Below are 14,593 nucleotides of genomic sequence, written 5' to 3' on the forward strand. Positions count from 1 at the left end.
CCAGATTTGCCATGCAACTCTACCTGCATTTTGAATTATTGAGGCAAGATGTCCCTCCCCTAAATTCAGGTTTTACTAATTCTGCCAGTTTTCTGATTATTCTCCCCCTCTCTGTATCTCTTTCACAGCCACCACTTCACTCTGTACACCACGGTCCCCACCCTTGGTGCCCCTCTGTCTCTTCTCCACTCCCTTAACCTCAGCATCTTCTAATCCTTTCCACTCCCCCGCCTCCATGGGGAAACCAGCTCCAACACAAGTGCCCTCAGTCTTGAGCTTTTATGCCAAGCACCAGCCAGAAAGCAAACACTGCCTAGACTGCTGAATGTTTACTCCAAATAGATATGGATTAAATTCTCTCCATCTCTCCTTCAATTTAGAGATTAATGAAGATTCTCTCTTCTCTCCAGGCACTGAATTTTCATAAGGCTTCATAATGTTGATGTTCTTACTATTGTAGCAAATCTGCCTGAAATTAGTAAATAGGCTTAAGAATAATGTAGGGAGCAAAGAGTGTGCCAATCCAATAACTGCCCATTCACTGAGAAACAGAGCTGGGCCTTGGGGAAGGAAGGAGATGATCATCTTCCTAAAACTCATGGTATCTTTATCAGTACAGTGAGAATAAAAGGAGAGAAAAGAAAAGTAAAACTAACCTAAAATGCAGAGGATTCCGTCAGGTTGAGATTTGCTGCTCTGTGTCAGGATGCTCTGAATGTTTCGAAGGCGGCTGCAGCTGGAAAAGAGAATTCAAACTTAAGGTCAGTGCTTGGGAGTGCTCAAGTTTGGTAGGTTAAAGAGCTGACATTGCTTTTTTTTCTTTATTATATAAAGTGGACACACTTCAACTTGGGTCTCTTCAGTGTGAAATACATTTACACATCATAGCAAACCATTCTCACATTACTCCTTTTTGTCCACTAAAAGAGGAAATACAAAGCCTTGAAAGATTAGAACCTGTAACTATCCCTTCAAGCCAAGTACCCTGTTCATATCTAACCTTTAGCAAAAGTTTCCTCTCACCAAGCCAGCAACGCTTCTTTCTCTGTGAGAGAAGCAAAGCAACACTCGGTAGGTGATGCCCAAGCAGAAAGTTGACAAGAAACTGAGTAGCTCCTACACCCCAAAAGGAGTTTCCAAAAGATCAGTTCAGCACCATCAGATCACTTCCACCCTGTGTAAGTACATAATATAGTCACGTCCCAGACAAGACAAAAGTGTGATATTTGTCTAGGGAAGAATGGGGGAAGGCACAGAGGACTCTACCTGCACTCACAAACCTGCAGGGCCTCACCCAAATCCTCATTTCCTAAAGCCTGTGTCATGCAACCTGCAGTGTCCCAGTGATGCTTTTGTTTGCCAGTACAATGACATGAACAGGTCACCCTGTCATTGTCACAAGCACATACATAAATGCAGAACCAAGGGAACTTTCAGACAGAAAAGAGAAAGCAATTTTAGCAAACGCCCTGAGACACAGCTCCTGACCAGAGGATTTTCTCTTCTATTTAAGCCTCAGGTGCTACAGCTCTTCATCGCGGCTGCCATTACTCTCTAGAACATTATTTAGTCCATAATGGAAAAATACAGAGTCAATAATCTCATTTAACACAACAAAAGCTGAACTCCAGGAGAGCTGAACACCTTTAAAGAAAGATTATTTCTCTGCAAGAGAAGTTAATAAAGTGAACTTGCAGGTTTCTGGTCAGAAATAAAACCACAGCTCAAAACAACTCAAATAACACAAGGAAATCATACAATTTTCATCATAACTTTAAATCATAACATTCACTGTGAGGGTGCTGAGGCGCTGGCACAGGGTGCCCAGAGAAGCTGTGGCTGCCCCATCCCTGGCAGTGTTCAAGGCCAGGTTGGACACAGGGGCTTGGAGCAAGCTGCTCTAGTGGAAGGGGTCCCTGCCCATGGCAGGGGTTGGAACTGGAGGAGCTTTAAGGTCCCTTCCAACCCAAACCAGGCTGGGATTCCATGAGATATACCCAGATAATTTTCCTATGATGCATGTTACCTCTCTCATGTATTATTTCTGTATTAAATCCATGATATTTTTCTAAAATGAACAGTCAGGGAAAATTAAAAGCCCGAAGTATAATCTTCACTAACAATCTACAATAAAAAGAAATGAACCAACACCAAATCTTGCCAAGATCGTCATAATAAAATGAATTGCTGATTATATAAAGTTACATTCAGTTGGCCAATACGCGTCTTTAAGCCAGGCAAAACATTCAGCTACAACAGCCAGACAGCAACATAATCTGTGCTTCGAGACAACATTTTGTGAGCTTGTGTTAATACAGAGAGAAGGCAAGAAATTTCCCTGCTGATATCACTGTCTCTTCTTGTAAGGGTCTTGTTTATACAACTAAGAGCTGTTCAGCTCTAAGAAACAAATGTCTCTTGCAGAAACACTTAAACAGAGCTAAATTTATAATCAGCTCGAACAAACAATGAGTATTCCTATTTTCATAGCTAAGCCATGGAAAAAGCAAATCGATCTTTTCAGTAAGGCTACAATGATCATGCTCTACTTCCTCTGAAAGACAGACTGGACCCCAAAGGTTCCCAATACAGCTCATCTAAGCACAGTTTGAACACTCACTGTAATACACAGACATTTGAAGATGCTTACATGGGAAATCAGTGCAAACCACCCCAGGTTTTTAGACTGCCTATTTGAGGGCAGAATTTCTCAATTCTTTTTGCCTGAAATTTCTCAATTCATATTCTATGCTGCACTGTATCACAGTCCATTGCATGTGTGAATAGATATTCTGATCCAGTCTTAGGTACAGAAACAAAGACACAGACAATGGCTGACAAGAAACCTAGAGAGGGGCTTTGGACAAAGGCCTGTAGGGACAGGCCAAGGGGAATGGCTTGAACCTGCCAGAGGGGAGACTGAGATGAGCTCTTAGGCAGAAGCTCTTCCCTGGGAGGGTGCTGAGGCGCTGGCACAGGGTGCCCAGAGAAGCTGTGGCTGCCCCATCCCTGACAGTGTTCAAGGCCAAGTTAGACGCAGGCGCTTGGAGCAAGCTGCTCTAGTGGAAGGGGTCCCTGCCCATGGCAGGGGGCTGGAGCTGCATGAGCTTTAAGCTCCCTTTCCAACCCAAACCACTTTGTGACTCTATGATTAAGAAACTGATTCAGGTATTTTCAGATGTTGCTACCCATGTAAGTGATGCTATGAAGCCTCTGAAAGAAGCATTCAACTTTATGCTTCTCATTTTAGCATCTTTAAATATTAGTTCTTCAAAACCTAACCAAAAACTGTCACAGCTATCCAACTTAACGTTTTATATCTTACTCCAGAAGATTCTCATTCCATCATTAAACAAGACCCCAGACTAGCTAGGTGAGAGATGATCCACTACGGCAAGCAAGATCAAGAGCAGAGAAACTTGCTAGACTCTTCACTGTGGGTACAAACAAATTTGACTTACTTAATTTTTCCATATGCAAACAGATCTACAGTTACTTAAGGACCAGATGTTGGCAAGTAAAACTGCTAAGGCCTCTGTAAAACACATGAAATGGAAGCAGCTTTATGTATAAAGCTAGGACGAGAACAAAAATGCTTCTCAACCTCCCTGCAGAGTTCTATTGAAGAGAAGCCCACACTTCTAGAACTATGTGAAGGCTGGAATAAGATGCCTGTGCCAAAGCATGTCCAAAGACATCCCCAGTGACACAGCAAGCAGAGTTTTATTAACAGATTTACCATACCAGAGCATGCCTCTTCCTGCTTCTGCTCAGAGTGAAAAGAAACTGTCATCAGAAAAAACTATCATGAAGGCTTCCAAGCTGCAGGCCCAAGAGGCAGATTTTCATTCAACTCCTCTCAAGATATAACAATCCCTTTACTACTTGTGTTCAGCTTCACTCTCGAGGCACATTGAAGTTATTCGCCAGCCAAAGACAGGTTCTGCTGGATTGTAAGGTGGTTTTAAAACCTCTTGTGCATTATAAACACTGCATGAATATACACTTTGATTTTGCTATTATCCCCCCCCCCCCCCCTTAGCACTATTAAAAGAAAGGAACAGTTAGAACTCGATTTGAGAAAGAACAAGTACAGAAACTCCCTGTAAAAAATTCATGGGGAAAGATGCTCCCATTTGTTAAAAAACATCATTATATGATACAACGTAAATTATTCCTAAGATCTGTAACTTCTAACGCACACTAACAGCTTCAGCAAAAGGGAAATCTGATGAAATCTGTTTCTCATTTAAAAGGAAAAGTAGTGTTACGAGCTTGTGCAACAAGACCAGACCAAAGCAAAGCAAAATCCACAATGTTTTTGTCCTCTAGAGCTCTGTGAAAGTATTTTCCAATGTGTGGCAGTAAACTGTAATAGTGGGGAGAGGGGAAGAGAAATAAGGGGAGGAAAGGACTTCCATGGTTGTCGTGGGTTGGGTATTTCTTTCCCTCCTTAAGTTTTGATTTAAGATTAGGAATCTTCCTCTCCTAGAACCACTTCCAGCATCTTTCTCAGATATAACAACTTTGGTGCACCCCTTAAAAAAATATATAAAGTTCGGAGATTAAGCGGCTAAGAAATTTCTGACACATGAATCATAGAATCAACTGGGTTGGAAAAGACCTTGAAGAAGATCAAGTCCAACCTGTACACCAGCACTGCCAAGGCCACCACTGCCCCATGGCACTGAGGCCTCGTCTATATGATGTGTGAGCACTTACAGGGACAGTGACTGCAGCCCTGCCCTGGGCAGCTGGTTCCAATGCCTGAGCACCCTCTGGGGCAGGAATTGGTCCTCAGCTCCATCTAAACCTGCCCTGGGGCAGCTTGAGGCCGGTTCCTCTTGTCCCATCCCTTGTTTCTTGGGAGCAGAGCCCAGCCCCTCCTGGCTCCATCCTCCTGTCAGGCACTTGTAGGGAGCCATCAGGTCCCCCCTGAGCCTTTTGCAGACTGAACCCCCCAGGTCCGTCAGCCGTTTCCCATCACACTTGTGCTCCAGCCCCAAGTGAGATGAATATTGGTGCTACACTTCCTTAAGGAGACAGTCCAGACATAACAGGAAAAAGCACGCAGCAGATTATATATTCATTATTTCATTACGTTTATGACCATAAAGATGATTATTTCAATCTTAATATTAAAGAGCCTTCAGAAAATGTCTCCTTGCCTCATTTAAAGTGGTTTCTGGGAAAGAAATCTTTAGAAAAGCTTCTTGACAGATTAAAATATTTTCAACATCATTTCCAGTGTGTATAAATCATTATATTCAAAGGCTGACATTAAGAACAGAAGAGTTCTGTGGCTGGAAAAAGGCAGCATTCAGAAATGGTGAGGAGAATAATTAGAATTCTCACTACATGCCTTTAAACAATACAGGCTAAGCTGTGGATAAAGTCAGAGGGGGGAAAAATGGCATTTTCTTGCATTTCGCATTAAACAGTCATCTGACAAAAACAAAGCGACTGTGGTGGGAACAAATATCCATGATTCTTCCCGCCTCTAAACCAAGCACCCCAACAAGAGAAGAGCACTGACTTTTTACTTCTTTTCAGTTGATCCCAATGCCTCAATTTCAAAGAGAAACTGTAAAGGAAAACCTCCACAAAACAGCATAAGCCCACTTTCCTGGAAGACGTGGCTCCACATCCACCACATACGTAGCCGCAAGCACGTTTTACAGTAGCTTACTGCGGAAAAATCTGCATTAGTTGTGTTTGAAAACACAACTGAAGCCCTTCTTAGGAAGCCCCAAACTCCTGGACTTCAGCGAGACCTGGACAAAACATGAGCTGCAGGCTACTTATCCAACAGGACAACCACAGAGAGTGAGGTTGCTTTACAAGTGGATAGTAAGTTGAAGTAGGCAAAGTGAGAATATGCCCAGCATCCACTTTGGAACCTAAGATGCGATTTCTACATCGTCTTAAGCCAGTGCAAGAACCCAGAGTGCTGAAGACGATGGTTCAGCTGCCCCTGGAGCCCTGCATCCAGCTCTGGGGAAACAGCACAAGAGGGACGTGGAGCTGCTGGAGCAAGGCCAGAGGAGCCCATGGAGATGCGAGAGCTGGAGCAGCTCTGCTCTGGAACCAGGCTGAGAGAGCTGGAGCAGCTCTGCTCTGGAACCAGGCTGAGAGAGCTGGGCTGGGGCAGCCTGGACAAGAGAAGGCTCCTCAAGGGGAGACCTGAGAGCAGCTCCAGTGCCTAAAGGGGCTGCAGGAAAGCTGGAGAGGGGCTTGGGACAAGGGCCTGGAGGGACAGGCCAAGGGGAATGGCTTTAACCTGCCAGAGGGGAGACTGAGATGAGCTCTTGGGCAGAAGCTCTTCCCTGGGAGGGTGCTGAGGCACTAGCACAGCGTGCCCAGAGAAGCTGTGGCTGCCCCATCCCTGGCAGTGTTCAAGGCCAGGTTGGACACAGGGGCTTGGAGCAAGCTGCTCTAGTGGAAGGGGTCCCTGCCCGTGGCAGGGGTTGGAGCTGGAGGAGCTTTAAGCTCCCTTCCAACACAAACTATTCTATGATTCGCACTGCCTTTGTATTTGCACTACCAATCTTGAAGCCATGTGTCAAGCCAGACCAACTTAAGGATCCAAACTAACCCTAGGCTAAGAATTTAAAGACAACTCCACAGAATCCTAGAACAAAACACTCTGAAACACAAGCAAGCTGACCCTACTGTTGCTGAAGGCAGCACAGAAGGCAAAGCCACCCTTTGGGGGTAGCATCTGGCAATAACACGTACTTGGGTAAACAAAGAAACCAGATATTGAGGTACTTGATACTCTGCTCATCCTGGACTAGAGCCAAATAAAAGGGGACAGATAACTGACAATCATTAACTTCTAAGAATTAGTGCTCATCTGTTCACACGTCTTCATACTCATTATGCAAAGTACCTGGCTTTACGGACAGGCTGGTCTGTCACAGCTTAGGAACAGACAGGGTGCTGCAAGCCATGTGTGTGGGCAAATAACACGACATTAACAACTGTGCCTTTGTCAGTCAAGAAGGAATGAGTTTTTACATTATACCCCACAGTATTTTCATATTATTTATGCTTCCACAATGCCATTATATAGTGTCCCTACACAGTGTCGCTAGCATTTAGCCTGTGTGCAAGCTTCCTTTCCTTGTCATTGTAATCCAGCAGCAACGATAACAGCATTGATCCTGGAGTGATTCCCGATGGATTCCCACCGGCTGGCTCACCAGACGGCTGGGATGGCTGCAGCTAGGGTTGACAAAGCTGACAAAGGATGTGACTGCGCTGTGGTGAATATGGTTTTGCTCCATACTGGCAGATGTTACGCTCCTCCCCCACAAAGACTCCAGTTCTAAAACCCCACACGCGCTGAAGCCTTGAGAAACAGCAGTGAACAAGAGGAAAAACCCGGGACTGCCCTGGCCAGCTTGTGCAAACCCTTTCGTTGACAAGATTGAACACTGGTTTAACATAAAGGACTTGGTTTAAGGAAGAAAAAGCTGGAAAATAAATAAAATGGGAAGATAAAAGTTTATTTTTTTCCTCCAAATCTCACTTCTTGTTAACTTGCTGCTACCACCATCTGTTTCCACTCTAGCCCCAAAACGGCCAGTTTATTTTTCATGAGCCTTTTGTTGACCTCACTGTTTCTAACAGAGACATTATTACTGTCTGCTTATATTAGAGGCCAGGATTTCCCACACTCTGATATAATCACCATCTTAAGGCATTTGTGAAAGAGAAACAAGAAGTCAGACTGAATCCAAGACACTTGGAATTTCATTTTAAAGCAGTTCCTTTGAAAACTGCTATCTAGCTCGAACAGTAACATACACAGTTTGGGGTTTGGCTGATTGCTTTTTCCCCCTTAGCTCACTAAAATAACTGTTTTACTGCTCACAAAAGACAACAGTATTCACTCACTTCAAAATACATGACAGTTTTCCAGCTGTTTCCAAGATTTCTCTAAACTGAACATAGGGACTGTGAATAGGAAATACAGCAACTTTAAAAACACTTGCCATGTTTAGGAACAGTAAGCAGCAAATATTAAAAGGGGACGTAAAAGAAGACATTTCAATGCTGCATGCATTTTACAGGACCAAATCTTTTGCTTCTTGACTTGAAATGGACAATAATATTCAACTCTAATTCAGAGACCTCAAAGCACATAGGAGCAAGCACGAACCTCTGCTTACTAAACAGTTGGGACTGCCTGATTCCATTTGCAAATTACAAGTTTATTCAGGATCTTTGTCACTTCAGCACATCTTAACAGTAGCACTATTTATTAAGGATGAACATCACTACCCATACCGGTATTTTATATAACCACACTGGATAGTGCAGCCCTTCCACAGACTTGTTTGCTATAAGCAACTCACAGAATCCCAGACTGGTTTGTGTTGCAAGGGACCTTAAAGCTCCTCCAGCTGCAACCCCTGCCACGGGCAGGGACACCTTCCACTGGAGCAGCTTGCTCCAAGCCCCTGTGTCCAACCTGCCCTTGAACACTGCCAGGGATGGGGCAGCCTCAGCACCCTCCCAGGGAAGAGCTTCTGCCTAAGAGCTCATCTCAGTCTCCCCTCTGGCAGGTTCAAGCCATTCCCCTTGGCCTGTCCCTACAGGCCCTTGTAAAAATTCTCTCTCCAGATCAGACCTCAACACCAGCTAACAGGCTGCAAATGAATCACAGAATCAAAGAATGGCTCCTCTATGAAATGAAGTTCCTCCATGGATGCAACCAAATGATAGGTTACCCATCACCTGCGGGCACATACACACCAGTTAGACCTGCAGCTTTGATGCATTCTCCCACAGGTTGATTTACAAACACCAGGTCTGTGTTTTCACTCTCTTAAATTGCAGCACACCATCAAGAATGCCAACATTATCACCCGAGAAAATATCTGAAGCAGTAGCAAAGACCAGCAGCTGAAGTGCAATTATTCTGCTATCAGTCCATCTCTGATCAGAAAGACAAAGCAAGCATGTGGCTCTTCAGCAGAAATCAGAGGTTAAGCTGCAGTGCCTTAAGACTAAATATACTTTCAGAGCCCACTGCTGGACTACAACCAGTGCAGCCACAAAACCCTAAGCCAGATGATATGCCATCCGTTCAAACTAAAGGATCACAAAGGGGTAACTTCCTCTGAAGTGCCACAGGCAGCTGAGTTAACAAGATGAGTTAACAAGCTCCCCTCCTTTAGCAGCTTTTCCTTCACAAGCACTCATTCTACCTTTCTATTCCTATCAACCATCCAGTCCCACATCCCTCTTTTGCCTTAGCCTGGCACTCAACAGGCTTCTTACGACCCTAACACAGTAGAAACGCATCCGTATTCAGGAAATAGGTTCTGTTTCTCTTTGTTATCCTCCTGTATTTCAGCAAGTTCAATTAGTTCTCTCTTTGAAAGGCTAAAATACAGCTTGTTCCTTAAAAAAAAAAACTTGGTGAAACTGTTCTCTTACAAAATCCTGAACCTCGGCATAATTACACAAGGAACACATGGATACAAACCGTTAATCTTTCAACACAGATGTGTCCCTTAATAAAACTGGTTGGGAAACCACAACAACTCCTTCAGCCTTGTGCCACCTCCCAAACACCCCCCCAACTGCTCCTCTGAAGCCACAGGAGAAAAGCCACACAATTAACCACGATGTGATTAAAACCAGAATGGATTTGAGCGTGATAATATTAGGCATGAAGGCAGAGACAACATAAAAATTAACCCAAGCGTTCATTTTGCACAGACACACAGTGAGAATTAATCTGTACTATGCTGCCAATGTGAGTAACTAATGAGGATTTGCCTGCTCTAAGTACAGGTAATGAAAAATCGGGTGGGTGCACTATGAAATAAAACAGATTCACCTTCATTTTAGATGGTGATATATAGCAAAAGCATTGAATAAATTAAGTTCAGAAATGCATGTATTCTTAAGGAAAACGCTGGCCACTAAACAAAGACACATGAAACATGACATCACCTTCTAAAAAGCCATCCCCTTTTGGGTCTCTTAGTTCCTTTTTATTTACTAAAACCATCCTTTCTTGTGTTGCTACAACACTGAGGATCGCTGTGGTAAACGCCAGCTCCTGACACACCATATGGCAGACCAAAACTCTGAGGTATGTGGAAGAACTCCAAGAATTATCTCTATTCTTTATATAGTCTTCAGAATTTTTCCATTCCTGTTTGGGACTTTGGAGGGGGTGGGGAAAAGAGGGATTGTTTTGTTATAAGTTATTTTTATTAAGTGCCCGCTATCTGCTGACTGCTTGGGAAAGTTATTGCCAATACTGGTCTCCCTGCCTCCATCTGGCCTGCAAAATAAAACCACCCCCAAAACTGCACATGAACAAATGTTGAGGAGGAAAAAGAATTAACGGCTGACATGCCTCTTGCAAACATGCCAAAGTACAGATGCTGCCTGGATCTCCCAGTGGAGCTCGAAAGCTTGCAGATGTTCACAGAGTCTGAATGTTCTCATGTCAACTCTGAAACAGGATCTCAGATTACAAAAATCACTGGTAAAGAAAGGGGTTTGAGTGGAAACCATTTTCCTTTTCAGCTCTTCTTGTTTTTACCATCTTGGTGTTTTATTACTCATCACGAATTTATAGATGCTTTCCAGCTATAAACACATCCTAAGCTCCTTCTAAACAAGATTCATTTACTCAGTGAAATTAAAATTCCCTGAAAAGGTCACTCTTCCTTCCCTCTTATGAGCAATTCAGTTTCTAGCTGCAGGCAGAGAAGGAGCACAACCACCACAGAACAGCCATGTTCACGCATTTCAAACAGACGCCCTCCATTTCTCTCTCAGGGCTGGGTTTCTCATTGCACAGGCAGATTGGCTGAGAAGTGTAAATGTTTTTGTTCCCTTCTTATATATATTAAAAAAAAAAAACCAATTTTTATGCTTTGTCTTTTAATTCAAAACCTACAGCAAACACAGACCCACTTTTATAGCCAGGAAGCTCAGCCAACTGCTTGGTTGCAATTGACACGCGATGGACATGCAATCTCCCAGTTACTCTGACTTCACACTGGTGACTACTTCCACGTATTGTGCTCTAACCATTGAAAGCAACAAGCACTTCAGCTCCTGGGTTGTTCTTTGGGAATAGAACCATGGAATCGTTTAGGCTGGAAAAACCCTTGGAGATACTGAGTCCAACCACAGCACTGCCAAGGCCATCACTGAACTATGTCCCTAAGCACCACATTTACACATCTTTTAAACGCCTGCAGGGATGGTGACTCCATCACTGCTCTGGGCAGCCTGTTCCAATGCCCGAGCACCCTTTGGGGGAAGGAATTGTTCCTAATACCCAATTCAAACCTCCCCTGGCACAACTTGAGGCTGCTTCTATTCAGACACTTCAAACTGTCACCTAACACACACAAGGGTGCACCTTGAATCTTTAGGAGGAAATAGAGCTCTAGCAACCCAACGCTACCTGAGCTGACACTTGAGATCTCACTGAGCCCAAGCTTATCATCTAACACGTCCCCGCACTCCACCTCTTGTCGAGCTCTATCCCCTCTATTTCTGTTGCCTTCTCCACAAGCCACCCAGCAATGCCCACACAAATACACAATCTCCTTTCCCTCCATAATCCCTCCACCCCTCCCAAATCTCTGCTATCCCTACCCTACTTCAGCATTCCTACCTTTCAAGAGCCCTTCTTCCCTCCTTCCAAGGTGGACCCACAGCCATTCCCTACCAAACCAGACCCAGGCTTCGCTCCCTACAGTAACACCACCCAAGCCCGTCTCTCCAGACCAGGCCCTCTTTAAGGTCCTCAAACCTCCCCTTCTGTCCCCCTGCTCCATCCCAGCCTCCCACACACCCTTCTCCAGTGGGATTCAGGACTCGACAAGCCCTGCAGCCACAAGGTCAAGCCAGGCCCCTGCTGCCATCCTCTCAAGGCCTTCTCTGCCAGGTGCCCCCCGCAAAACCAGCCTTCCATTGCCCCATCCCTGGCAGTGTCCAAGGCCAGGTTGGACACAGGGGCTTGGAACAAGCTGCTCTATGGAAGGGGTCCCTGCCCGTGGCAGGGGTTGGAGCTGGAGGAGCTTGAAGCTCCCTTCCAACCCAAACCATTCCATGATTCTGTGCCTCCCCAGTGATGTCCCATCCCTTCTCCCCACAGCTCCAGCCCCCCATAACCACTCCAACCTCCTTAAAACCTCCAAATCTCCCTGCAATACCCCCAAAACAACACAACGCCCCTTGCAAGCCACAAAACCTCTTCTCAACACCCCCAACCCCTCTATTCGCGCCCACACCAGCACCTCCACAGCCTTCCACCCGCCCGACCTTCCCACCCCGTTCTCCTCCCAGCCTCCACCTCCGCAGCCCGCACGTCCCTAACACCCCCCAACCCCCCGTGACACCCCCCTCAACACCTCCGCACCACCCCCGCTCCACGCCGCCCCTTCCCCCCCCACTTCCCGTCCCTGTCACACCCCCCCCCCCCCCCCGCCGTTACCTCAGGAAGGCGCTGGCAGCGCGGGGTGGCCGCGGTGAGGGGCGCGGGGCGGGCGGGAGCAGCGCGGAGCGGGCGCTCAGCGCCATGGCGACAGGGATGCGGCAGGGGAGGGAGCCGGCAGCACTGCGGGAGCCGCGGACCGCACCACCGCGCAAAGCGGGGGGGGGGGAACAAGGGACACGGAGGTACGGCCCGCACGCTGCTACCCGCGTTCTCCGCCTCACCGGCAGCGCAGCGGGCAGCGTGAGCTACCCCGAGTCTCACACGGAAGAAGAACGGAAAGGCGGCTACGGCAGGCTGCAGCTGCGGGGAGACAAGGGGCGGGCGCGGGTGGGTCCCCCCCTCTGTGAGGCGTGGACTCGCGCAACTCCTGCCTCCTTGCACACACCCCCTCGCAGCGCTCGTTCATACCCCCCCCCGCTGCTCATGGGCGCGGCCAACCCCCACCACAGCCCCCCCCTCCGCTGTGAGTGAGCTCGCCCGAGTCCTCCGAGCCCTGTGGGGTGATGTGACATGGACCCCCCCCCCAAGGGACCCTATGGGGTGATGTGACATGGACCACATGGACCCCCCCCAGGGACCCTGTGGGGTGATGTGACATGGACCCCCCAAGGGACCCTATGGGGTGATGTGACATGGACCACATGGACCCCCCAAGGGACCCTATGGGGTGATGTGACATGGACCACATGGACCCCCCAAGGGACCCTATGGGGTGATGTGACATGGACCCCCCCACCCAGGGACCCTATGGGGTGATGTGACATGGACACCCCCCCCCCCAAGGGACCCTATGGGGTGATGTGACATGGACCACATGGACCCCCCCCAGGGACCCCATGGGGTGATGTGACATGGACCACATGGACCCCCCCAGGGACCCTGTGGGGTGATGTGACATGGACCCTCCCCCCCAGGGACCCTATGGGGTGATGTGACATGGACCACGTGGACCCCCCCCCAGGGACCCTATGGGGTGATGTGACATGGACCACATGGACCCCCCCCAGGGACCCCATGGGGTGATGTGACATGGACCACATGGACCCCCCCAGGGACCTTATGGAGTGATGTGACATGGACCACATGGACCCCCCCCAGGGACCCTATGGGGTGATGTGACATGGACCACGTGGACCCCCCCCAGGGACCCTATGGGGTGATGTGACATGGACCACATGGACCCCCCCAGGGACCCTATGGGGTGATGTGACATGGACCCCCCAGGGACCCCATGGGGTGATGTGACATGGACCCCCCAGGGACCCCATGGGGTGATGTGACATGCCCCCCCCCCCCCAAGGGACCCTATGGGGTGATGTGACATGGACCACATGGACCCCCCAGGGACCCTATGGGGTGATGTGACATGGACCCCCCCCCCCCCCCCCAAGGGACCCTATGGGGTGATGTGACATGGACCCCCCCCAGGGACCCTATGGGGTGATGTGACATGGACCCCCCAAGGGACCCTATGGGGTGATGTGACATGGACTCCCCCCAGGGACCCTATGGGGTGATGTGACATGGACCACATGGACCCCCCCAGGGACCCTATGGGGTGATGTGACATGGACCACATGGACCCCCCCCAGGGACCCTATGGGGTGATGTGACATGGACCCCCCCCAGGGACCCTATGGGGTGATGTGACATGGACCACATGGACCCCCCCCAGGGAACCTATGGGGTGATTGACACAGATCCCATAGCCACCCCCAGGGACCCTATGGGGTGATGTGACATGGACCACATGGACCACCCCAGACCCTCAGGGCTCCATGGATGCTGTGCCCTGGCCTCCGCCAAACACCCTCCACCACCCCAATGTGCTCCCCAGCACTGCTTCCCCTATGTAAACCCATCCCAATTACCACTCCCTGCATCCTTGTACCCCAAAACCACTGCATCCCATCCAGGCACCCATCCAGGGTGAGTCACCAGCACCCCCACTACCACCCATACCCCCTCTCTCGTTGCCCTCCATCCCAAATACCCCGTTTCCAACCAGCATGGTTGGTTCACGCACAGGTACCAGGACGAATCACCCCTCTCTGCTGGCCGTGTCCTGGTACCTGCACAACCCAGACACCATTTATTTGCTTTACA

The 14,593-nt window shown here is 48.0% G+C and overlaps 1 protein-coding gene across 1 annotated transcript in view; it reads right to left on the reverse strand.

Annotated features, from left to right (window-relative positions):
• Positions 1-12,581, reverse strand: part of DNAAF9 (dynein axonemal assembly factor 9) — a 78,948-nt gene extending 66,367 nt beyond the window's left edge. Inside the window, exons 1-2 of the mRNA XM_061440997.1 lie at positions 12,485-12,581; positions 657-736 (exon numbers count right to left, since the gene is read on the reverse strand). Of these exons, the coding sequence (XP_061296981.1) occupies positions 657-736; positions 12,485-12,570 (166 nt within the window). The 5' untranslated portion in view covers positions 12,571-12,581. The remainder of the gene's footprint in view (positions 1-656; positions 737-12,484) is intronic.
• Between the last annotated feature and the right edge of the window lie 2,012 nt (positions 12,582-14,593).

This window comes from Pezoporus flaviventris, unplaced genomic scaffold, assembly GCF_033815535.1.
Source record: "Pezoporus flaviventris isolate CSIRO_AGI_PZ_B2104156 unplaced genomic scaffold, CSIRO_AGI_Pfla_v1 ptg000188l, whole genome shotgun sequence".
In the NCBI taxonomy this organism is placed as follows: Eukaryota; Metazoa; Chordata; class Aves; order Psittaciformes; family Psittacidae; genus Pezoporus; species Pezoporus flaviventris.